General features: G+C 31.2%; 1 protein-coding gene across 4 annotated transcripts in view; it reads left to right on the top strand.

Moving 5' to 3' along the window:
- The window catches only part of LOC134728214 (uncharacterized), a 35436-nt gene extending 8704 nt beyond the window's left edge, over nucleotides 1–26732 (top strand). For all 4 annotated transcript variants that reach the window (XM_063592729.1, XM_063592732.1, XM_063592733.1 and 1 more), the window contains 3 exons: nucleotides 16187–19066; nucleotides 20833–20865; nucleotides 22221–26732. In XM_063592729.1, coding sequence (XP_063448799.1) covers nucleotides 16187–19066; nucleotides 20833–20865; nucleotides 22221–22252 — 2945 coding nt within the window. In that variant the 3' untranslated portion in view covers nucleotides 22253–26732. The remainder of the gene's footprint in view (nucleotides 1–16186; nucleotides 19067–20832; nucleotides 20866–22220) is intronic.
- The last annotated feature ends 814 nt before the right edge of the window (nucleotides 26733–27546 follow it).

Here is a 27546-nt window from a genome sequence, read left to right as displayed (position 1 = left end):
TACATAAATCTGTGACATTAGGTTGATTAATGGAGTTTCATTGACATTGTCTGATAAAACCTTCAACTTGTGAAATAAAAAGGGGTTACAAGTTATATTGGAATTGCACTGGGTTTTTGTCTTGACTTTTTTGCCCCCTTGATTGAAAAAAAATCTATTTTGATATTTTTTAAAAGAGCATAAATTGAATTCATGTAGATGAAAAATTTTATCAGTTTAAAACATCTTGGAATACATATATATTCCGTTTTTTTATACATTTGCAAGTGTTTACTACTGGATTTAAAAAAAAAATGTGACAGCATAAATGAAGAGAAGTTTGAAGCCAAATGTAACTGCTTGATTGTACTGATAAATGCACTTATTGTGAAATTTGATTATGATTTGTAATCAGTCAGGAATCACTTGTATAAAGAACAAAATCAGTGAATCAGATATTAGTAGAAGAAGTTGCAATTCTTCCATCTTTGGTTTCTTATACCTTGTTAGCTAGAAAACAGTGAAGAAGTGAATGAATATTAACTTGCCAATATATTTATAGTTAGCTATAGACTTAGCATAAAAGTGATGGACTGATTGCAGTCAAAATTAATTATCCTGATAGATTTCACAGTATGAAATGAATGAAGAATGTACATTTCTACAGCATGTTATTTGACAATGTGTTGGCAGGATATACATGATGAACTTGATGATATGCCAATAACTAGGTGATCTCAAGTATTGGCTTTTTGGTCTTTTGTTTTACCTTTCGGTTTTCGTCTTACTGAGGAATCAGAACTTTTTCTCTTATCATTTTGGAAGTTTTATGCAGTATTTAGATTATTTAGTAGTAGAGTTAGGTTTGCAAATAAAAAGAATTATATGAAGTGGGCATAAATTAAAGAAATTATCTTTTAAAACACTAGTGCATTTTCATGGATAATTATCAAATATCATGTGATTTAAATTAAAGCTAAAAGGATTAGACTGATGATAAAAACATATACAAATAGGAAAAGATAACACCAAGTTGTTCACTGTCAAGCTTATTGTGTACACGTTTAAGGAAGTTTATTCACTACAATGGATTTTATACATTAACATCCTGGATGAATGAAGTAGACACACAAAAATGAAGTTGAAATTTATTTCGGATGAATTAAAAGGGGATAGCCCAGAATCACCTGAATCAGGTAAGGCAGTAGCATCTTTTATGCTGCACATACAGTTTTCTTAAATATATTAACAATTAAATTTGAAGTAAATTAGTGAGTGGAATCTGATGTCTATAATCATTTTGTGACAGCTGGGTCACAATACTATTGTGTTGAGGCTGTAACGAAAAAGTGAAATATTTATGGTGCTTCATACATATTGACCTCCACATTAACCAAGTCTTCCACATGCACTTAACCAGCAGCCAAGGCTTGTAGAATTAGCTTCTCTACTGGTCAACAGAAAATTGACCTATATGTGTCTGTAGATTTTAAAGTTTATCCTGAAGACTATTACACCCTGGTGGATAATGTGAGCAGATGAATGTGATTAATGGCAAACATTTATTTGCATGTATACATGTCAGATCTTGTTATCAATCTTTTATTGACTCTCATCACTGTTCTTATTGTATAAAGGAAACACTAGCAACAACAATTAATCACATTGACCACCATTGACAAAATGACCCCAATGACAAATGTATCAATTATCTAATTAAATAAATGCACTGTGACATCTTTTTTCCTATGAATACTATTGTTAATTATATGTGCACAATACATGTACATATGAATTCTACCTCTAAATCCTAATAAATCCTTGTTTATTTCTTGTCTTGATCAACAATGGTAAAAAAGGGCAGGAACCTTAACCCTAAATTTTACCTAACTATTGATTCCATGCACTGTGATGATGCTTTCATCTTAAGACAGTACAAGAAAAGTTTTCTGTGACCTCTGACTGGTCTTAAATTCTTCTAGGTATCCACTTTACAATCTTGACTCCAGCTATTCAAGGGCAGATCCAGCCATTTTCCAAAAAAAAAAGGTGTGTGTGTCCCAACCCAGGATAGAAAAGGGTGTCCCAACCATGTTATATGTCCCCATTCTAATGCATTGATTTTCCGAAATAAGGGGTTTTAACCCCTTGACCCTTGATCCCCCCCCCCTGGATCAGCCACTGCAAGTCATTCAAAAGGCTGTCAGTATTCAAATAATCTATTGGACTAAATATTGCTAGACACAGATCTAGACATACTAGTTTTCTTAGTTGTCAAGGTTACAACTTGTACTGGTTTACAGACAAATGTAAGAACATGACCCATCTTACAGAGCACTTAAAACATAATGTAACATGAAATGAAATTTATAGTCATTTTTTTGTGCACATGTATACAAAGTCAAACTTTGTACACTTTCAGTTTTTAAATAGTTTAAAACTCAACAGTTAGTTTGATGTTCTCATATGATGATATATATTTTCCTTGTGACTTAGAACCAAACTAAGTTGTCTGATCAAGTGTTTTTATGCATATTGTTTTGTAATCTTTTATCCTTCCTGTATTTTCTATTAAGGTAATCCAGTATGAAATTTTGGTTTTGTCAATTTGAAACTTAGTACACATGTTCACTTTGATGTGATTTTTTTTTAATTTATATAATACTAAAATACAATTTTGACCCTGGTTTTAGGGTTCATTGAAAAAAGTAAAATGATAGTGTGAAATCAGTTATTTTTCAGATTTAAGTTGTTTTGGTAAAGGTAACTTAGTCCAGTACACACAATCATTGTCGATATAAGTAAACTGGTAAAATTTGGACCCTGATTAACAGTTTTTGTGATGTACCGAACATGAGCATGAAAACAGAAACCAATGGGTCTTCAATACAGAAAATCTCGCACCTAGAGGGCTCCTTCAGCTATTTTCAAAGATCATTAATTTAAAACACAGTAGTAAACGTGTTAAGCTGTTTATACATGTACATGTAGTCTAGCTATAGTAATCTATTCTTTTTAATAGAACTGTTGATCAACAAGATATATCCAGGTTTAATGCTGTACTTTATCTGTGTGATATATATATATATGACTTTATTTTGTCTTTAAGTTGTATGACATTCATCAGAATTATCTTGAAACCACAACATTTAGCTCTTTGTCACTGAAAATCAATATTGGGAATTCTCTATGGTCTGTAAATTTTGCTTGTGACACAGACAGCACAATATCATCTTCAGCAGTTAATGGCTAAGAGATCTGAAATAGAGGTTTAATGAGACGCCACTTTGTTTTCACCACTGGAATCATTGAGCTCGCTTTTATAATCTGATCAAGTTCTAATTAGGTTGATCAATGTTAAGTAGTCCTTGTTTGATTGTCATTCTGGCCATGGTCATTCATTGAAAATTGTTTTGCTTTAAGGGGATTCCATACAAGGCACATTACATTGTCATCTTTTGTGGACATTTGTATTATTGAGATTATGTCATTGATCAAGATGAGATCTTTGAGGTCATTGAAATATAAAACCAATTTACCTAACTTGTTTTTAAGAAAACTGAAGTTTTAACTTTGTTTTTGTATGGCAGCATTGGTGTTTCTCATTCAAAATTGGATCAACAAAATTAAGTATTACTATTTTTACATGCTAAAAATGTGGCCAAAACATATGTTGGGCTTTGCTCATTGTTGAAGGTCGTACGGTGACCTATAGTTGTTAATGTCTGTGTCATTTATGTTTTTTGTGGATAGTTGTTTCATTGGCAATCATACCACATCTTCTTTTTATTTTAACCTTTTTTTGGTTATTTTACATATATATTACTATAATCTTTTAATATAAAAGGCTGTCTGACATTGATTTAACTTAAGTGTATTTTGAAGTAAATACATTAAAAAGATGTGTTACTTTAAGACTATACTTATTTTAAAAATTGATCTGATAAACATGATAAATAATGGTTTCCCATAAATTTGCCTCATATTTTTGGGAAAATCCTGCTCTTCCCTTTCCAATTTTACATATAACGTTTTTGGCCAAAATTGAAATGAAGTTAAAAAATCAGCAATAAGTCTGTAAAACAGCAAATACTCATTTGTTGGTTGTTTTGCACTTTAAAAATGTTCAAATGTTTTAAATAGTCCTATCATCCTATTATTAGATTTTGCTATTACAATGTATTACAAAGCATATATATATGCAAAACGTCATATAAACAGTAACTTTGAACATTCAATTCTATCCCCTAAAACTGTCTATTCCCCTTAAAAACTCTTTGCCTATTTATCTCCAAAGGGTTGATGTTTGAATTAGGAGATAACTGTATAGTACTTTAAGTTCTGATGGCATCAATCGGGGATTTGTCAAATTGCAAAGTAAGTTTTCAGGCGACACATTAGCGGAGACAGTAAACAGGTATTTGCGACCATCAAATCCAAAATTGATGTTGTTGGAGCTTAAAATACAATATCTCCATTCTAATGAAACTGACAGAAAACAAGTATAAAACATATATATTTTAAAATCTGTCATTAAAATCTGTCATATATATACTGTCTGTGCTTGCTCGTACATCCCATAGCATCAATTGTCAATTGATGTTATGTAAATAAGTGACGTTATCCAATCAAAATAAATGTTACAAACATTGTTGCATTAGAATATTGATTTGAATACATGTAAAAGAAAGTAGCCTTATTACTTTCCAGGAAGTCTTTTCCCCACCTCCCACCCAGTGTTCTTCCCAGGCCCTGAGAACAGTGCTCTTCTGTCTCCTTTTACGGGTCAGATGATTAAAAAGACTTAACTGGAAGTAATATACGTACATTACACAAAAGATCTGCAATAAGGCCATACAATTATTGTAAAAAAAAATGTATGGGATAAAGGTTGTTACAATCCCCACTCCACTAAACCTGTATGATTGCCCCTGATCAGACCCTTTGACATGCAATTCAGGGCTTTTAATGTAATTGTAGAAAGTGCTGTCTCATTGTCCTTATATTTTTTGGGGGGAGGGGGGCTTTGATGTTGTCTAATAAACAACTTGGGTACTGTTTGTGGTAGCTTCCTAAGTGAGAATTAGAAGTTCTTTAAACTTGTGGAACATATCCATTTCCATCATTTTAATCAGAAAGGATTTCTACTGACTTCTCTTTTTATTCTTGATTAAATCTAGTTTATAAAGGAGTATGTTCGATAAGACCTAAAATGGCCCCCTTTTTTAGTGTAAATTTCAAATTCGGATTTATCGACCAATATCACAATTAATTATACCTAATACATTGACTAGCTAGGATATAAACAATTTTGTTGAAAAGTTTACGTTTCTGTGTATTATTATGACGTCACAAGTTGCACTGATGATGAATTTTCACGAAAAAATCAATGAAAATGGGTAAATTTCCATAGATTATTGGACAGGAAACATAGAGCGCATAAGTCGACAACAAAGATCTTTTAAAATTATGTTTGTGAAGACATTTCACATGTCTTATTTGAATCTTAAGCTTGTCGACGCCTGCGCTCTATGTTTCCTGGTCTTTTGTTTGGTTGAAATCTAGCTGATTTGGTCAAATTTCAGCAAAATCCCTTATCTTGACCTTTTTAGCTCACCTGGCCCGAAGGGCCAAGTGAGCTTTTCTCATCACTTGGCGTCCTGCGTCGTCGTCGTTGTTAACCTTTACAAAAATCTTCTCCTCTGAAACTACTGGGCCAAATTAAACCAAACTTGGCCACAATCATCATTGGGGTATCTTGTTTAAAAAATGTGTGGGGTGACCCGCCAAACCAAACAAGATGGCCGCCATGGCTAAAAATAGAACAAAGGGGTAAAATGCAGTTTTTGGCTTATAACTCAAAAACCAAAGCATTAAGAGCAAATCTGACATTGGATGAAATTGTTTATCAGGTCAAGAACTATCTGCCCTGAAATTTTCAGATGAATCTGACAACCCGTTGTTGGGTTACTGCCCCTGAAGTGGTAATTTTAGGGAAATTTTGCTGTTTTTGGTTATTATCTTGAATATTATTATAGATAGAGATAAACTGTAAACAGCAATAATGTTCAGCAAAGTAAGATTAACAAATAAGTCAACAGGACCAAAATGGTCAGTTGACCCCTTTAGAAGTTATTGCCCTTTAAAGTCAATTTTTAACCATTTTTGAAATTTTATATATCTTTTACAAAAATCTTCTCCTTTGAAACTGCTGGGCCAGATTAATCCAAACTTGGCCACAATCATCTTTGGGGTATCTAGTTTAAACAATGTGTGGCGTGACCCGCCAAACCAACCAAGATGGCCGCCATGGCTAAAAATAGAACATAGGGGTAAAATGCAGTTTTTGGCTTATAACTCAAAAACCAAAGCATTGAGCAAATCTGACATAGGGTTAAATTGTTCATCAGGTCAAGTTCTATCTGCCCTGAAATTTTCAGATGAATCAGAGAACCCGTTGTTGGGTTGCTGTCCCTGAATTGGTCATTTTAAGAAAATTTTGCTGTTTTTGGTTATTATCTTGAATATTATTATAGATAGAGTTAAACTGTAAACAGCAAAAATGTTCAGCAAAGTAAGATTTACAAATAAGTCAACATGACCAAAATGGTCAATTGACCCCCTAAGGAGTTATTGTCCTTTAGAGTCAATTTTTAACAATTTTCATAAAATTTGTTAATTTTTACTACTGGTTACATTTTCCACAGAAACTACTGGGGCCAAGTTCATTATAGATAGTGATAAAAACAGTTCTGATTAACTTTCTAAACATGTCTTTAAGGCAACTTAATACATTTATTGTCTTGTAACTATGAACTTTATAATTGGGGCCAAATATGGCCCTTACCGAACTTACTCCTTTGTGTTTTGTATAGGTTTAGCTCTGTGGTGCTCATGGTTAAAGGCTGTATTTTGTCCTATAGTTAACACCTACATCTTTATAGATCTCCAGTGCATAGTTGTCTCATTGACAATAACAGTTATTATATTTCATCTTAATATTTGTATATTAATCAATACAATGTATTATACAATCCGACTGTAAAATTACAAGTTGAAAGAGTTGGACCCATCATTGGGTGAAACCACACTTATAGGAACGTCAATATATTTTATATGGAAAACACTGGCAGCCAAGTCAAAACCATACTAATCAGTTAATTATTCGACATCAGTTTCTAGTTTGCATTTTTAGCCTCTATATTCCTAGAGTTGTTGCCCTTTATGTATTAAATTGTGAATGTGTCAGCAGAATTATACTTATACACTGATACATTGATGAAAAAGATTATATGGGGGAAAGTTAGGTCACTGTTTAATTATATATATGGTAGATACATTTTTAACATATTCAAATATATTGTAAATGTGATTGATTATTTTAAAGCAAAATTTACAATGAGAATGAAATGCATAAATCATGGATTTTCATATATAGATTTTTTTAGTTTTCCCTTTTGAGCCTCTTGATATCATGTACAGTTGGTCATCTATTTAATTCATTCATCTTAGATAATAATATATTTGTGAACATGTCCTGAGTAGATTGTCTTGAATGTATGAAAAATATACTAATGTATATAGTACGGTGACAGTAGAGTACTTCAGATTATCTTGTCCATTACACAGGTAGAAATCAACAACAGTAATACTGGTTTAGACAAGGGAACTTTATGTGTGTGTGATCATGAACTAATCCTATTTATCTTTATTCTTTTCCTCTTTTCTGTCTATATGTGTCGTACTTTGAACAAGGAGTTTGAACAACTTTATCACAACTGAACAAATTTTACTTTGTCAAATGTGAATTGATTATGACCTTCACTCAGTCGTCATATCTGTAAATGTGGTTCATCTCTCCCATGATGTAAGCCAAGGGGAGGGGCTTAATCATGTGGCTAGCTGGATCGGCACTGAAGGATTTACCACACGTGAAAATCTGTGATTTCTTTGGAGTTCCTATTCTAACTCAATACTCTGGTAAGTCTTGGTATATGTTGAAGGGGAGATAATTCTTAGCTGGAAAATTCTTAAAATGGAAAATTACCATGTGTGGTTGTAGCGTCTGTTACATGATTGATTCGTTATAATGTATATTTCATTTCTAGGTATAACATGCCACAAAAATCTATAGCAATGTTAATTTTTGATCTGACTGTTAATTTGATAACAAGTTTTCTATATATGTAAATATTTTATAATTACACATGTCATCTATCAAACCTACAGTCACATGGTTGTAACTTTACAAGGATGAGTATGGTTATGGAAAATGTTTCAAATATTATGTAAAAATACCAAGTCTTTTATTTATGAGATAAGGTTTGTATTAAGATCAGTGATTTTAATAGATATGAGGATTCAAAGTTATGTAATGATCCTTGTGGACAGGAGAAATTGAAGGACAAAAGTTCAGTATACATTCATCTTAACACATGTTTCAAACTGACAGCCTTGTCTGTTGAAAACTTGACTAAAGATTTTATGGTGGGTTTTTTTAATTGAAGAAACAAATGGGTTTATGCTAAAAAAAAATGTTGATTTTTTTTTATTTGGAATGAAAATTTATGTAGTTTAAATGGTTCTTTTTACCGATAGACTAACTGTCCTTATGCACATATATGTGTATTGGTGGTTTTTTTTGCTTTATATCTATATACTAATCACATTATTCCATTCATATTAAAGTACCAGCTGTTGTCAGTTTTCCATGTATTCTTTCCTTACATTATTCAGGACACTGTTAAACAGATGCATTGCTGATTAATCCATAAGGAACATTAAGGGGGAAATCTCAAGTACATGTACATGTATATTCATTAAACATTTTATAAGTTTTATTTTCCTTATTTTGAGAATTACTTCATTATTTGTTTTTGTCTAGGATTACCCATTAACCATTTTAAATGGCAAAAAGCCTTTGATATTATTTTTTTTTATAACTATGACACATAGTAAGTACATGTATTGTGCAATAAAACCAATTTATAGTGCAAAAGGTTATTATCTAGAACAAGTTTGGGTATGAGGGATATAATACACACATGATATTCAAATACAGGTACACATTTGTAGTAGTGTATATTGATCAAGCTAGAAAGAAAATTAATCAATACAAGATATATACTAGTAACTTTATTTAGCTGGAAAGGTCAAATAAAATTTCTTGATCATGATGTTTAAAGAAAAGGACTGAATGTATTGATTAAGATGTATATATACAACTCATCTAAAGATCAACCCAACAATATTAGATCTGTATATTTGTGAATTTTTTGTTCTTATCTCGCTGGGATTCCAATCCATGTTTCTGAGATATTGTGACACCAAATTGCCTGCACTGCAGCTGTCCGGCTAGACCACACTACCACCTGGGCTTCATAAAAAAAGAAGCTTTCGGTGGCCGGGTGTTCAACTTTCCTCAACAGTTTAAATCTAGCGTCGAACTACAGTACATGATATGTAAGGCATGAAGATGTTATTCTTACAGATCAGCTAAATTATCTATAGTAATATAGATTAAAACTGACAAGGAAAGGTAACACACGGCCACCAAAAGCTTTATTTTGTGAAACCCAGGTGGTAATGTGGTCTAGCGAGACGGCTACAGTGCAGGCGAATAGGTGTCACAATATCTCAGTAGCATGGGTTTGAATCCCGGCGAGGGAAGAACAAAAAATTTGCGACAGCAAATTTACAGATCTAACATTGTTGGGTTGATGTTTAGATGAGTTGTATATATAAACCCTAATACAACGAAATTTGTTTAACATGCACACGTATAAAAATTGCGGTTTTTATCCAGGTTTGAACATAGTTTTCAATTTAGACTTGTTTATAAACCCCAAGTTCACATAGTTCACATTTAGGTACTGATTGGTTACTTTAGATGTTCACTGCAATAGATGGTAATTCATCAGTCCAAACAAAATTTCGCTGCACATTCAAATAATCAAATAACTCAACGTTCCACATATATTTATTAACCTGATGTAGACCAGTCACATCATACTTTAGATTATGGCCATATTAGAATCTCACTGGTTTATAGACCCTAAAGAAATGTTGTCCTCCATGAACTCTGCCTTCACCAACATGTGGGTTATGGTTATAATGATACATACTTTATCGTAGGAATGATAAGAGTTAGTATGCCAAACTTTTTATTTGTACCTAGGCTAGTGTATCTCAAGTTGTACTTAATTCTGTCTTGTGAAGATAAAGGGTGTAAAGCGTGCTTGCTTTTTTGCACTTAAAATGAATCCTTCTCAAAAGACTAATGTTGGGAGAATGTTTTAATAAGAATATAGTTTACTGCACTCAATTTGTATAGTACCAATAATTGTCCTTAACACCACCCTCCCTTCTTCTTAAGTGTCCTTAACAGTAAGATTTATTTAGTACTATGTTACACACTACAGCCTTAGATGATAACAGTATATTTTTTACCTTGATTATTATCATAGTCTACTGGTTTTTAGATCCTTTGCAATTCACAACCCTTCCAAAACAGTTGAATGGACATTGTCAAACATTTAGGTGTGGTTTGTCATCAGGTATAGTTGACAATACAATACTGCCATTTTTGGTTTAATATTTTAGCAATAGTCATGGAACTTTAACAACCTTATATACCTCAAATCATTGATGGATTTGTGAAGTTGATCCTATAATTGATTATTCAATTTTTGCAAGAGTTATGGGACATTGACCAGTTTTTTTTATATTTGACCATAAGTAGCATAGCAATGTGAAAAGCTTTAAAATTTGTTCAAAGATCTAATTATGTGTAATTTTCTGTATAACTATTTTGATTTGACACTTTTCGAGGAGTTTTGGATCTCCATTTATGGCTTATTGTGAAATAATAACAGTCTAAAACTTTCTGTATTCTTCATTTACTTACACATTTGCCAAAATTATCAGAGAGCACCTAAACAATCATCACTTGGTATAGGATTATTATGTATAATATGTAATGGCTGTTCTTCAATATACCATTCAGAGACTTAATTTCAAAATATTTATTTAACAGTCTGCACCAATATCTTTTTCCAACTACTTAAATATCCAAGACCTATATAAATTTCAACACTTTTCATGTTTATGTATCTAAATTTGGAAAAATCTTACTAGTCTCAGGGACATCAGACATTTATTGGCTAAAAGTGCAGTATGAAGCAAAAATCAATCTGATCATGGTTGAAAAAATATAGACTAGTCATCCATTTATTTCTCCTTTCCACTGGATTTTAATATTATAAATATGCATATGTTTTGTTAATGGTATTCATTTCTTCGGCCCTTAGGTAACATAGTTAATAAATTTCACTTTTTATGATCCGTTTAATCAGTATTATTGATAAAAAGAATGCTTGAGGAGCACATTTAGATTCCACTGTAAACAAGAGTAGATAAGACCAAGATTTCTCTGTTGTGTTTATTGATTACTGTATGTAGAAGACAAAATCAACATGTTGAACTGTCATTGGATAATCAACATTTAAGGACTTTTCAAGGTGTTATTAACTTCACAATTGTGTTGAATTGGATTTTTTACTGACAAAATTGTATAGAATACTGGTAAGACAGGGGCTAATTTGGTCAGTAGGATCAAACTCATTGGACAGGTTGAAACATATGGGAGGGGGCAGGGAATACTCCATCTTGGCTCTCATAAATTATTAGATATAGACAAGATCTACTTCATATTTCATTATGGACTCATAATTGCATGTAGTAAATAGTTTCATGACTAGAATTCTAAATGTATTATTTGTTTACATTGTCAGTTTCATTTCATACTTGATGTACTTATGTTTATTGCCATTTGAAGGTTGAATGAACAACCTGGGGAGTTGCCCCGATTTCATACCTTTTATTAGGTTCTAGTAGGAAAAAGGGTAAATTTGAAGTGTTAAATCTCATTATCATCTTCTCGGCTTTCTGTCACCATTTATAGAATTCACAGACCGTCAATATCATTAGCTCTTTTGATAATTGAATCGGAAAAGTGGGACGATGTTGATTTCATTTGGAAATTGATTTTGAACTGCATACTAGATGAATTATTAATTGTAATCTTGGAAAAGAGCTACTTTATAGACTGCTTGGTTTTAATGTACTTTTATCAAACACTAATGAAATCCTTTGATGTGTATTGGGTTGGTGAGAGGCCATTAATGTATATACAGTAGTTAAAACACTTGAACACATGCATAGGATTCCAACACAGGCAGGTAGCTGATTACAGTGCTGACAACATCATCTGAAGCTTGTTTATATCAGGGGCCATCTCAAAATTTTATTTGCGTAATCCTGACTAAATTGCAGTGCTAAATATATGCACATGATCTATTTAACTCCACATTTGGAAAATGAAAAGGTTATCCTGAATGATAAATCAATTAAATATACTTAGAAAAGTGGATGTCAAAAGATTTGTATAAGTACATGTACATGTATTTCAGAAAGGAGAGTGTTTTATGATTGAAGAGGCTATCATGTTTTTGAGTCAGTTTGTCAGTCTGATGGTTGTTTTAGTTAAATGTTTTGGTTGTTAGTTTATTACTATTAAGTTGTGGTCACATATACTTGAAACTTAATAAGGATATTTACCCAGGTTAATGGTTCACTGAATATGGAAAATTATTGTGTGATGTGGGTATGGTGTTAGAGAACCACAAAATATTACCAGAAATACATCTAAAGTCAACAATATAGTCAACATTCATTAAAGCAGACGGTTGTCTGGTCTTTGATGACAAAGACACTACCCTACAGGGGTGGATCCACCCATTTTAAAAAGGGGGGTTCCCAACCCAGGACAAAGGGAAGATCCACCCATTTTAAAAAGGGGGGTTCCCAACCCAGGACAAAGGGAATTTCCATCTATATGACCCCATTCAAATGCATTGATCGTCAAAAAAAGGGGGTTTCCAACCCCAGGAACCCACCCCCTGGATCTGCCACTGACCCAATGTTTTAAATCAGATTACCTGAAGGTTTAGTAGCAGATGACTCAATCCAAAATATGATCTTAGTTGAAAGCTATAAACCATATGTAATTTATAAGTGCAATGTTTGCTTGTTTAATGTATTGTTGAGTTTAATGATATTGGTGCATTCTTAATGACTCAATGAGGGTAATCACAACCATTACTCATTTAGTGTGTTCAAGTAAGAAAGCATTCTATGACAAATTCACTTATGTTCAGGGTCATGCTTGATGTTGTGATTTCTTGTCAAAATCACCAAGTTCAAGGTCATATTATGAATACATACACAGCTATGTCAGGTTGGAAAGGGAATGGAAAATCAAAAGTGATGTTTTTGGCTTGAAATAAAACTTTAAAAACTATGAATATTTAAGATCTATATCTTAATTTTGCAAAGCAGTATTTCCTCCTCCATCAAACATTTCCACATGCTTGGGACAGCAATCCAAATTGCAGCTCCTCTTTTATTCCTGTCTAATCAATTCTGAATATGCATGAAATATTTGCAGCTGACAAATAGAAAATGGGTGTCCTTTTATTTAATATATACAGCAAATCATAACATTGCACAATGAGCTATGAGCCAATCAAAAAATTCAAAATTTCCGTTGCAGTAGGAGTTTAGTGACGGAACTAATCAAAATGTAATCAATTGCAACACTTGAACTTCCTTGAATGGAATTTATGTAATATGTTTTTATCAGGAAACTGAAAGTCTTCAGGCATTATCATTTCAACAGTAATTTTATGCTATTTTGAGTTTTATAAAAAAATATCCTAACCCAGAATAGCTTGATGATTTGTTTTTAAATCAACTTAATATGGGGAAATCAAGATGTAAGTAGGCAATAGAGAATTTAGTGCAAAACTTCCATTTGAAATTAACCTTCAATGTAGGGCAAAGCCAATACTTATTCTGCCACCAGAGGGAGGGTAAAAGGAAGTTTACCCAAACATTTTAAAATAGGAAATACAGAATCGATATATATGTATATATATATATTGTCTACTTTTTATGAAAGTTAATTAATTGAATTATTTTAAGTACAGTTAACTTTACTTCATGGATCAAGATTGATGGCTTTATTAAAGTATTGAACATTTTTATCAAAAAGAGCACAGTATTTGAACTTTTTGTCAATTTGTTAATGTAAAATTTCTTGGGTACATTTAATTTCCAAACTATATATCGACCTATATTTATATAGCATTCATTCATAAATATTTAGTTAAAATTTGTTTTAGTTTCTTTTTACAATTGTAGATTGAAATGTAAACAAACTGTATTGAGTCATGGGGCAGTGTGAGAAAGTTCTGTATATTTATACATGGGCTATATATCATGCTTGGGGAATTTTAAACCGGTAAAACCTAAGTGGTTATAAAGGTGTGATCTACCTTTACATGTTCATTTGTACATAATGATAAGTTAAAAGGAACAGTGGATGAAACTACATTGTCCATGTTGTCAGTATCAAAGTGATTGTTGACTAATTCATGTAATACAGACTGTCAGCTATGGTCAGCTGTTTTATAATGTGGATTTTAACTTTTCACCTGGTGTAGTGATGGTTCAGTGAATCATTCAGGGTTAAGATAAGATAGACAAATTATACGGATATCACATTGTATTTACCATGTAAGAGGTAAGGTCATCTCATTTTTCTTATATAAATATATCGAAAAGACAGAATTCTATTATTGATTGTCTGTTTTATATGAAATCGGCACTGATCTAACGGAAATGAAATTGATTTTTTGGTGTTTACATGGTCGTTGACAATTGAATCATCATGCGCTTTATATTATTTATATCAGTCTGCTGCGTAATAAAGGTTAAATGTACTAAAGGTTAGACATAGGTAGGAAGATGTAGTTTTATTTAGTTAGAAGTAAATTTGCTTGTCACTGTCTTAAAATAAACATGGCTGATAAATGACTTGAACTAAATGCTTGTAAACATAGGCAATCGTTCTACCTCCACCATTTAGTCCATACAGAACATATTTTATTTCCAATTACATAAGTTCAGTCTTCAATTGTTTGGGTGTTTTTATTTTTTTTAATTTTGAAGAGGGTACTTTTTTTTATACTTTTCTAAGCTGATAAATTCTTTTTAAAACCTGAGTACAATTGACATAAGCCAACATCGTGACACACAACTAGCTATTTTTAGACTTATGCTGCATTATGTATATATAGAAATGTAAAGTTTAAATGGATTGTAATTCTATTAGGTTGTATTATAGACCATATATGTCAAATAAAATATGTAAACATTACAAATTTGGTATGTAACCATATATTTTGTGGTTTCATACATTGACAATACAAAGTTGAACTTGAATAAATATATATGCAAAACAAGACAATTTTTTATCAATCGCTGACATTTTCAAACAGTACATTGCATGTTCTGTGAAAAAGAGATATAGATGATTTTTGTCTTTTTCATTCAAATTACATATTTTTAAGTAGCTAATTATAAAGACTTATAGGTTAATTGAGTTTCTAAAAGCAATTTTTAGCTGAAACAGTGCATGCATATGTTTGTTTGGACACTTCAGAAATCTAAGAAAGAAAAACAGTATAATCTCAATTTTATTAGACAAGACTCTACTGTAACATCAATTTTTATGCCCCACCTTCGATAGTAGAGGGGCATTATGTTTTCTGGTCTGTGCATCCATTCGTCTGTGGGTCCCTTCGTCTGTGCATCCGTTCGTCTGTGCGTCCGTTCTTTCAGGTTACAGTTTTTGGTCAAGGTAGTTTTTGATGAAATTGAAGTCCAATCAACTTGAAACTTAGTACATATGTTCCCTATAGTATAATCTTTCTAATTTTAATGCCAAATTAGATTATTACCCAATTTCACGGTCCATGGAACATGCAAAAGGATAGTGCGAGTGGGGCATCCGTGTACTTTAGACACATTCTTGTTTGCAATCTAATATTTATGCATTTATGACTATTGAAATGATTGTTAAAATAGTGAAGAGTTTCAGTTTTATTGTGATGATTTGACCTGTATTGTTATAATTTAACCCTCTTACTAACACAGATATTTCTTGTGATTGTCAATAAAAACCTTGAAACAAATAGGGAACATATGCTCCAGTCTTCATTTCTATATTAGTTTTACTTGCTTACTTCTTTCACAAACAAAATCATTAAAACAAAATCTAACCATTTGCTGTATTTGATTTCAGATGATCTTGATGACAAAACAAGGAGAAACTCAGATTACGATGAGAACGGCAACCCAATAGATCGCTACTATCAGATGCGAGGCTCTCCAAAACTTGGTTCTTCAAGTTCAGTTATTCGTAAAAACTATCCAGGAGCTAGCAGTTTTCCTCAGAGCCTAAGAGACTTCAGTCCATATTCCTTAGGAGGTACTCCCATAAGTGAATTAGAATCTTCACCGTTTCATCCAAACCACGATTTAAATCGTACAGAAAAGAAAGTTCGTAAAAAAATTAAAAAAGAAAAAGTCAGTTTGTCTGAAGAGGTTGAAAATTATGTAGGGAATAAAGAAATTGACGAACTATTAGATTTCATTGATGGTGACAAAAATGGGCGTAAGCCAGCAAAGAAAAACAGTCAAACCATTACAAATGAAGTGGCAGTGGTTTCTAAATCGACAGAGAAAAACAACAAGAAAAACAAGGACAAAAAATTAAATAAACCAATTAATGACGAAAAATGTGAAGTGAAAGAAACAGGAGAGGAAAAAAGTGATGTTAAAATAATTGATGAAACCACCCCACTTATTAATTCAATTAAAACAGATCATATTTTAGATTACAAAACTCAAAGTGTTCAAAATCATGATGATGATAAAAAGTGTGTTATTAACGAATCACATTTAAATGTTATAAATAGAATGGGAAATACCACTGCGAAAAACTCATCTGATGAGAATACTGATTCACAGGAACGAATTGAAACAATTATTACAAATGAGATAGATATAAAACAATCTGTGAGTTTACCAGATGAAGAAATAACTATGGAAGCCAAAATAGAACAGAAAGTTAACTGTGTTCCATCAGAAAGTGTAGAAAAACCAATTAAAAAAGACAAAAAATCAACAATCAAATCTGTTGAAAAACAAAATCAGTCTAATAAACCTAAAGCAAAGGGAGTTAACTCTAAGATAGAAAATTGTATTGTGAATGGCTTTGATGCAGATGATTCAGTAGAGAACATTTCTACAAAACCCAAATCACAAACAAACAATATCAAACAGAGAACAATGGAGAAAAGTGCTAATAAAGAAACCTATCAAACTGATAATGGGTTAAATGGCATGATAACTAATAATAACAAAGACAAAACTTCATTGTTTCTTAACGAGCTAGACTTGGTGCAGAACGAAGACTATCGTTTCACAGACTTTGAACCTTTAAGAAAGGAGCCTGAATTTCAAGTTGTTGGTGGTAAAAAGAAAAAGAAGGTTCCTACAACAAAGGAAATTATAAGTGCTAAGGAGACTTTAGTTCCTCCTAAACCTTTTAAAAGGGAAGAAAGACGCAAGGCTCCCCGTTCTGTGACACCTCCCCCTTTGAACAAACTTTCATCAAACATTGTCGAAGGAGAAAGAACACGAGACCTTAGTCCATCAGCATTTCCTGCTCTTGGCAGCTCTAATCAACCAGGTTTCCGTGATGCTAGAAGGAACTCTACTGGTGATGTTAGAATGGAAGTTCAAAGTATTATAAAAGCTCAAGATGACAGTGATATTGAATCAGTGAAATCCCTCCCTGCCTCTTCACAAGGAGCTTGGCTACAAAACAGTCTATCCCCACGTCTCCCGGTTTCCTATGCAAAAATGGCCGCTTCTCCAAAACCCAGTGTCACTTCCTTAGGAAGTTCTACAGCAGACGATGAACCCGAAGAAACAAGCATGGATTTGAAAGCAGCCAATTGGAAAGGACAAATAAAGGAAAGGCGCCATTCCATTGGTTCACATCCTGAAAACTTAAAAGAAATTGAAAGTTCTTCCATAAAACAAAAATATGGAAGTCAAGAAGTTTTAAATGTTTGTGATCAGGATGTAGTTATAGTGGATACTGACTTTCATGATGAGGATGTTGTTTTAGTCGATACTGACTTTCCTAAAGTTGGATTTGATAGCAAGTTTGTTAGCACTACCAATTCCATTAAAACTGAAGAGAGTAATACTAGTCTATGTAGTGTGTCATTTGGCGATGTTATTCCAAGTGATATAAATATCATTGATAGTCAACTGACCGTATCATATAGTAAAACATGTGAGTCTGAAACTGCCAAGCAGATAAATGAAGATTTAGAGTGTTCTCTTGAAAATGACAAGTCCATCAGTGAATCATCTTACAAAGTGTCAGACTCTAGAAAGATTTGTGAAACAAATAATGCTGAGAAAGTGAAGTCTGTCAAACAAACAGCTATTAATAATTCTAAAAGAGTAAAACAGTCTGTAATATTCATGGATAAAAGAGTCAGTCAGGCCCCTCGTAACTTGGGCATATCATTTTTCTTTGACTCTGCTAACGAGTCTGACGTTGCTGATAATAATTCCGAAAACATACAAAAGTGCTCATCTTCTAGCTTACAAAGTAGTTCAAGTAATATTCCAAAAACTTCTGATTCCAAAAATCTTAGGAAAAATTCTTCAGAAAATTCTGTGATAGCTAAAAAATCTATATCTAATAGTAATAAAGAATTCGGGACAGACTCTTCACCAAAAAGCCATCTGCTAGCTGGCAAAAATGGTATCATTGAACACATCATAAACCCTAATGTTCAAAACAAACATCTTTCTCATAAAGACGATACTATCATGTTCATTGGCGAGCCTAACCAGATCATTGAAGCTGCCCAGATCTCAAGTGACTCAAAATTATCAAATTCCAAGGAACAATCGAACGTTAGTCAATCGGATAAAGTAGTTCTTATTACAATTGGAGATAGAATGATAGACTTAGAAGTGAATTCATTGCCAAAAGATGATAAGTGTAAACAGCAGCTTTTCTTCCGTCAGGATTCGGGAGACAATTCTAATCAAAGATTTAATTTCCCAGAAGCTGTTAGTTACCTAAATAAAGGTAAGTTTAGTTAAGTTATAAGAAAGAATATTGGGTTTAACAAACAAAAAAGAAGTTATTTGTCAGCATTCAGTCATGAGTGTAGGTTTTTCGAATGACATCAAGTTTATGTGAAATTCTGAAACATGTGCATGTGAATTTAGAGATATAAAAAAGAAGATGTGGTATGATTGCTAATGAGACAATTCTTCACAAGATACAGAAATTAATATCGAAATAGGTCACCTTAGGACTATCAACAATTTAGTGATGCTTTATGTATTTTTTAGCCTTGCCTCAATTTCTGAATTTATTCATTTTGCTGTAGGGAATCTAGGGTGAGTGTGGCCCAGCAACAAGAATGTTGATTCAAAATTTTTGAATAGTAAAATTCATTTTAATGTTTATAAATGAACTTTCCACAATTGACAACATATTTACTTTTAGTCTAATACAGTGAATACATACAATGTAAAAATAAGATTACATAGTGTTATAAAGTATTGATTATTTTTACCTACCTATATACAGCATGTCATTGATTAATTTAGCTGCTAAATACATGCACAAAAATAGACATGTGTTGTCATAGGCACACCTGTATGTTGGATTTTACAGTATGTGTCACTTAAAACGTGGAAAATGTGGAGAAACAAGAATCTTTTAACATTTATACTTTAAGAAATCAAAGATGTGCAAGTGAAATACCTATAATTTCTTCACTTTGAAAATATAGAAAAATATTTTTGACATAATAAACAGTATACGCTACATTCAGTTTTTGTATTTGTCGAAACAAGAACCTTTCATCATTGTAAGAAATCAAGATGTGCAAGGGAATTATTCCGGTACATGTTATTTCTTCACTTTGAATGTATGAAAAAAAAATTTTTTTAAGTAATATAGTCATGATAGTACACACTTACAAATCTGTAAGAGGATTTTTGTAAATTTGATATGTGGATTGCAGGTTTTTGCAATTAAATGTATGCAGACTTATATTCAAATAGGGATCCCTATATGTACTTTATGTACTAATAATACACATATAATACACATATAATACATGGCTCCTGAAATCTGAAATAAAAACATTACACCTGATGAAAGTTGCACATTATTCAAATCCTGTCAAGTAGAAAGAACATTTATTTAACATTTAAATGGATACTTTTAGTGACTATGAACTTTATTTGCTTGGTTAATCCTGAATTTGTCTAAAAACAACACTTATACAAGGTCATCTATAAGGGAGATAATTCTATCCAGTCAGTAAACAACTCAAGGTTACATTCCAAAATTACAAGTGCTTGTTCTATGATCATTAAACTAACAGTTTTATGTGTTGTTTGTCTTGTTCATTATGTATGTAAACAGTTTAACTTTGATTAGGCTTTCCTCCTAGCAACCTTCAAAATAGATGAACAGTTGCACAAGTTGGATACTTTCAAAAACTTCACATAAATTCACCATATAAATCTTAAACAATTTTGAGGAGATCATTCCACCAACAAACAATTTTGTTTTGCATTATTTACAGGAGAAAAATATCGAACACAAAGCAAATTATGAGGACCAATTCCAAATAATTTAGTAACAACGTAGCCTGTCATACATCATAGAACCCTGAAGGCTGAGTGATGAGGCTTATAAAGAATATTTTTTATATCATATATTTATATATATATATGGAAAAAGCTATTACCAATTTGTTTCGTGTTAACATATTTTGAGAGGAAGTTTTTTTTTTAAATTATGGTCACATCATTTATTTGTTTCTTTTTCAGAATGGGAAAAAGCATTAGAAGGAAGTAGAAAATGTAAGTTCATGTGTACTCTTTGTTAAATGTCGATCCATTTGATAGTTATCAGTATTGCTCTGAATATGAAAAAAACAAATTTATTATTTTCTCACCTTATTAAGGATGAGAGAGATAGCATTATACATGTTATATATATGCTGACTTGTATTTTGTATCAACCTCAACTAAAAAAAAATTGTTAGTGACGATAATATCTGTTTTCCAATTAACACATCTTTGAATAAAAGCTTTAGAGCTTAATATGACTGAAAGAAAACATATTAGGGAGAAAAAATGAAGTCAGATTAATTTCTTAACACGTTTTCTATATGTATCTCATGGGGTGTGTAATGATGGACAAACAAACCATACAGACCAATAAACTGACCAAAGAAGGGCAAACATTTGGTCAGACAAACTGCCACAATATTTCATTAATTGACCACAAAAACTAATATATTCAATCACTACCATTGACTACAGCAAACATAATAAGAAAAAAAACAAAGGATATGAAAAATCAGTACATGTTCATAATGTACAGCAACAAATACATAAATAACAAATAAACAGTGCTTTTATTTTCTGTTCTTCATCACAAAGTCACAGTCAATGACAGTGAGCCTTCAACAAAGAGTAATAACAACTCACCTCACTGCTAGTTTAAGACTGCCTTCATAAGTTTCCTCAGCACTGTTGAGCAAAAGTAAAAATAATAGACAACTTTCGAGTTCGATGCATTTCCGTCAAAAACTCTGGATTTAGTGAACGTCATTTGTGCGTTTAGGGGCGTTGTCACTTCCATTCCAATGTTGAGCGAGTGGTTGGAAAACTATAATTCTATACTGTACGAATTATTAGACAAATTGAATTCTCAAAAATGCAAAATTGACAATCAGCATTGCTGTCATTAGGGAATTGTTATTAAGTACCAACAGAACAACCATTATTTCTAGTTTATCCTGCACAATGCGATCACTAAGAAGCTTGATGAACGTAAATAGTGCAGGGATACAGGCGACCCTCTCTATCTGGTAAATGACGTCATTCAGGCGCATATAATTGACAAGTTTTTCCCGGGGACGGATGAACTAGAAAGCGGTCTATTGCAGTGTTTAGCCAATTCATGCACTGTAAATAGAGAAATTATTGCATGCATGTATTTATTTTTGTGATATTGTGAAAATTTCTGTTTAATTCATTTAAAAAAAATGCATAATAAGAGTTTAAATTATTTGGATTTCTACAACCCTATAGTATTTTTTGCAATGATAAAAACTATTCCCAATAATTTTTGAAGATGCAGTAAGTAAATAAGCAACTGACATTTATTAACATTTTCCTTAATTTTTTATGAATTTTGTCTTTTTCAGATCCAAATGAAGTACTAGTATACAAGGCTTAAAAGAACACAGATTAACCTCATGAACTTCTGTTGTGTGCATTAGTACTGCTGGCTAGTGAAATCATTGCTTTTTCTCTGGGAATCGACACATATTTACATCATAGACATTGTAGGTTTTTACAATGTCATAAAACAGTCAATTAGATTTTTCAATGACATAAGCAGTTAACTGCATTTGTGATTTTGTTTCTTGTTATAGTTTATAACATGATAAATTGTATTTATTGTTGAAAGTTGTTATGAAGAAGGGGTTTATATATTTTCTGGTAAAGACATGCATGTTAAGAACATGCTCAATTTCTTTTTACTTAACTCTTGCTTTTTTTTCTTTTTCTTTTTTAGTCAATTCATCTTTTTTTCTCTTTGAAATTTTCGCTGAGTATAAAGGGGTAAATTTTTGAAAAAAAATGTAAGACTCAGAATTGTTTTGTCTTTTATTTTATTAGTTGTTCATCAAAATCAAGACATATATATATTTCAAGTGCCTGTTGTTATTTTGAGGAAAAAGGTCTTTACCAGAAAAACTTACAGTTGAAAGTTTCAATATGGACCTATTTAAGAGAAATTTATGTTGAAATTGCTTTAATAAATATTTGTTCATACTAAATTGAATTGTTAGCTCTTATAATCAGGATGAAATTTAGATTTTTCAACTATTGATAAACTTTAATAATGAACATGATGAAAAAGATATTTTGTCTTTGTTTATGACCAGAAATCCTTTCATGCACCAGTGCTTTTAATATCTGTTCTTCATCTCAAAGTTATGTTTTTATTTTTTTCAATTATGAAAATTGTTAATTTATGTTACGGTTGAGTAAGAGGTGCAGAAGAAAATCAAATCAAGGAAATTGTACTTTTTATTTATATTTTGATTTATTTCTAAACATTTCATAGATCATATGAAAGGTGGTAAGTGATGAAATCATCAATTTGTATTTCGGTAATAATTGATGCAACTAATGTTTTCAGTTTTATTTAAAAGAATTTTCAGGGTATGTAACCATGGTTACAGACAAACACAATTCAAGAAAAGTTAACGTAAATCTCATTTTCTAGGATTTCAAATTTGTATTTTCAAGTAATCGTGATTTAAATGGTGTTAAAAAGAATGAACAATTTAGTCTGTTTAAACAGTGATTTGAAAGACTAAAATTAAATGAATTATACATTGAAATTTTAAGATATCATGTGAAACTTATTAAGGTCCATAATGAAAAAGAAGATAAGATTTGTCCATTGTTCAGAGACAGATAGGTTACCTAAGGATTATAGGGAACTGTATTGTAGTAACCAAATGTGAACTTCATGGTTTTGATTATTTGTTGGAAGAAAATGCAATTTATATTTTCATACTTTTGAGGAAAAAAGGGATTTTTATTTATTTTTTATTTTTTTGTCTGAATTCAAGCGTAAAAATAGCATTTTCTGTCATATGATGTGTTTCAACATTACTATATTTTAATTGTACTTTTTTGTTTCCATTTTTGTTTTGCTTTGAAAAATTTATATGTTAAAAATATTGACATTTGTATGTTACAATTCCAAATGTGTGGGCTAAATATACTTCTATAAATGTACTTTTTAGCACAAATGAAAATAAAAAATCTATTTAATATGTTGATATCAAGTTTGTACCATGTGGACGTTTTGTTTGCATTCCAAAATAAAGGAGTTACTTCCCTTTTAAAAGCAAGGGAGAATTGCTGTTATCAATTAAGATAAGGAAAAATTGTCTTCAAAAGTTGTTTATTAGAAGGAAGTGATGTTAGAATATGATCACGTTATTTAGACTCTAATGATTAGCAACAAATTTGACATTTTTCTTTTGAAATAATAAATAGTTAAATGTAGCATAAAATAATTTACACAACTTTAATTAAATGCATTTCCATACACGAAAGTCTTTAGTAAGCTAGTGGTGTATTAATTTGTGATTTATCAGTGTAGAAATTTTAATTCAAATAGAAAAATAGAATTGTAGTTTGAAAAGTAAAATCACTTGCAAAAAAGTCTTCTCTTCAAATTCTACTCATTCTTGAAAAGAAATGATAAAGAAATGAATTACAGATTCTAAAAATAAGAACGATTTTTCAAAATACTGTATTCTTTCAGCTGTAAATCATTTTTGTATCAGACTTAGAATACAATGGAAACAAGAGGTCCACATGCGTCTTTGATAACAACAACAAAAAAGTGTATAAGAAGGCAGAAGAGGTTTTTGTCCTATTGTTTGTTTCAGCTACATATATGTATGAATGAAAACATGTTGTGTTACAAATGTATATATATATAACATGAGTTTATGTTTTGTTTTGTTAAACGTCAAATTTTTGTTGGCAATTGTTCTGTCTTTCTTGAATATATTGTTTTTCATATCATCAAAAACAGAAATATATAATTTGTTACAGTAATTCTAATACTGGTTTATGCTAACTGTTCGATTTCCGAAACATATTTCTATAAAAAAGTTGAAATGTATTATTATCTAAACAAGATGAAATAATTTGAAGTCAATGAAAGTTTTTTGGACAATTATTTCGAATTTGGCAAATAGCATTACAAGGTAAATCACTTTTTAGATGTGAAATTCAGTATAACTAAAAGTCAATATAAGATATTAATAGCTCTCGAGAATAGAGAATAGAGAATAGCCGGTTTGTTTAGAGCCAAGATCAAAGAAAAGTCTGGAGTCAATTTACTATGTCAGCATGATTGTCCACATGTCTCTAGGTCCTGTTATTATTAGAAAAAGTGTTACCATTTGTAGTAGTATTTTACATGGAATTAATTTAGTTTGAAATATTTTTGACATAATAATTTATTTAGATCTTTTATTAGGGACACTTATAACTTACAAATATGATAACAAATAATATTGAAGACAATTCACAACTTTTATTGAAATAACAATTATTTTTTTCACAAGCCCTTTAATTCCTGTATAAATCACTTAAGTTTGAATGACATATGAAAAACTATGATTTTTCAGTGTAATGTAAGCTTAAATTTTTTTGCAGTTATGGAAATTAACCTTGTGATGCTTCTTAACTTTAAATGCTTTATTACTTGGTTTGTAGCCTTGTTGTGCTTTTAAAGTCTAAATGATTTATCACTCAGTTTGTTATCTCTGCACTCACTGACTCAGAGTCTTCAAACCATTATTTACATTTTCAGTACAAAGATCTGTGTATGCATTATGCTTATTTTTTATGAAATATAATAAAATGTTGATGAAATATTATTTAAAAAGTGAAGATCAAACTTATTATTTAAGCATTTTGTGCAAATTTGAAAAAGGGAATTATACATTATCTGTGAGACTTTTTCTGATAAAACATTTGTAAATTCCCTTTTCCACTTCCAGTCTTCATTCCTTGCCAAAAAAATGTTTTTACAAACTGATACAAAGTTGCAATGCTGGTGTTAAAGATTATTTACTACATAAGGGAATTTTCTATCTGAAATTATGCATATTGTTAGATACATTATCTTCAAGATCTTCAATCACAAATTAATGCAATGTATTTAATTTTTTTGTCTCCTAACGAATATGCCTTAATGTAGAATGTATTAAACTTAACAATAAATGGCAATGTATTTTACAGCTTATTAACATTATGGTTTAATGTAAATAGCATTTTGTCTTATACTTGCAAGTGCCTAAAACTTCGTTTTGTCACTAAAATGAAGATTTTTTAGTTTCTTTGCAATCTGCAAAGTTTTGCCAGTTTTAGATAGTAATTTATTGATCAAAATCAAATGCATATAAATATTTATGTTTTTCTTTGTTAAAAGAAGGGATAATTACAAATACAAAGGGGGAGTAGATGATAAATCTATAAAAAGGTCAAATATTTCACTAAACATCTTTTTTTTTGCTGATAATAAATTTTAAAAATGTGCCATCAATATCATTATGTGCTAATGTTTGCTGTTGCTCATTCTCAATCATGGCAAAGTAAACCAGTCCTCAAATATTATAAATGTCAAAAATGTTTTGTTCTGTTGAGATCTTATTTTTTTTACCTTATATCCTGTACTGTCTCAAAATTCTAAAATACTGCTGCAGTGTATCTAGAATATGAATCATATTTATGATTATGACTTTGCACAGGGTTTTTTGTGATCCTTACTTTGAAAATGTTCAGTTACAACTGAATAATATCATGAACCAGTGTTTTAGTGATTATTCCTATATATATTTTTATACATTTTCAGTTAAAATGCTACTTAAATAGAGTTTATCCATCTGTAATAATAAGCTGAAAATAGAGTTATGTCCCTTTTAGGAGATAAATCCTAGTATTTAGTTGTTTGCAGTAGTATTTTTAGAACTAGAGACCTGTACCTCTGAGTTGTGATTGTATTCTTTCAGATATTTGTTTACCTGTGTACTACAAGTTGTTGGGATTAAGTTATGTAGCTGAAACAAAATTGGATATAAATATATTTAAACTCTAATAAATATTGCTTCACATACTTTGTTATGTTTTAAGTGTCTTTTCCGTGTTTCTTACAAGTACCCGGTATTTATTATTTATTTCAACCTATATACATTAACCATAATACCAAAATATGGTAAAAGGATGGTTCCATTCAACTTTAAGTTCAAAGAATCAGGGAATTTGTCAATAATCTCAGTATCAGTATTGGATTAGAGTTGATTAAACAGATGAATTTAACCTATTAGCTAATTGCACATGATATAAAGAAAATATGGATGATTAAGGTTCAAGGTTGGACTCTGAATTTATTGATTTCTTTTATTCAAATCCACTTTAAGCTCTGCTTTTAGTTATGGAAAAGCTTGAGAGGAAAGTCCCAGAATGCAAAACATAGGATTACAATTAGATTGTAGCATCAAGTATTTGTATTTAGCTTTTTGTCAGAGTGTAATATACTGGAGGTTTCATTAAGTTTATCCCTTGTCCTTATGTCCCAAAGTTTCCATTCTTTATCTTTTCAACAAAACACAGATCAAGTTTGAATTGTGGTGGTGTCACTTTTACTGTTCTAGAGTAATGCCCCTTTACAAATGGAAAAATTCAGAATTTTGCGTTCCTGATAATAACTTGGAGTTTTCCTCAACCAAGTTCTATGAAACTTATACATAATGCTTATTACAGATCAAGTTTAAATAATTTTGGGGTGTCCTTGTTACTGTTTTAGAGTTGTGCCACTTTACCAATTGAAAATTGCTGGATTTTTTGCATTGAAATTTTATGAAACTTCTACGCAGTACTTATTACCACAAAACTCCAAGCAAATAAAAATTTGGGTAGCGTCACATT

Source organism: Mytilus trossulus, chromosome 8, assembly GCF_036588685.1.
Source record: "Mytilus trossulus isolate FHL-02 chromosome 8, PNRI_Mtr1.1.1.hap1, whole genome shotgun sequence".
Classification (NCBI taxonomy): Eukaryota; Metazoa; Mollusca; class Bivalvia; order Mytilida; family Mytilidae; genus Mytilus; species Mytilus trossulus.
Note: the sequence above shows the minus strand (reverse complement) of the source record. Positions and strands in the feature narration are given on the sequence as shown.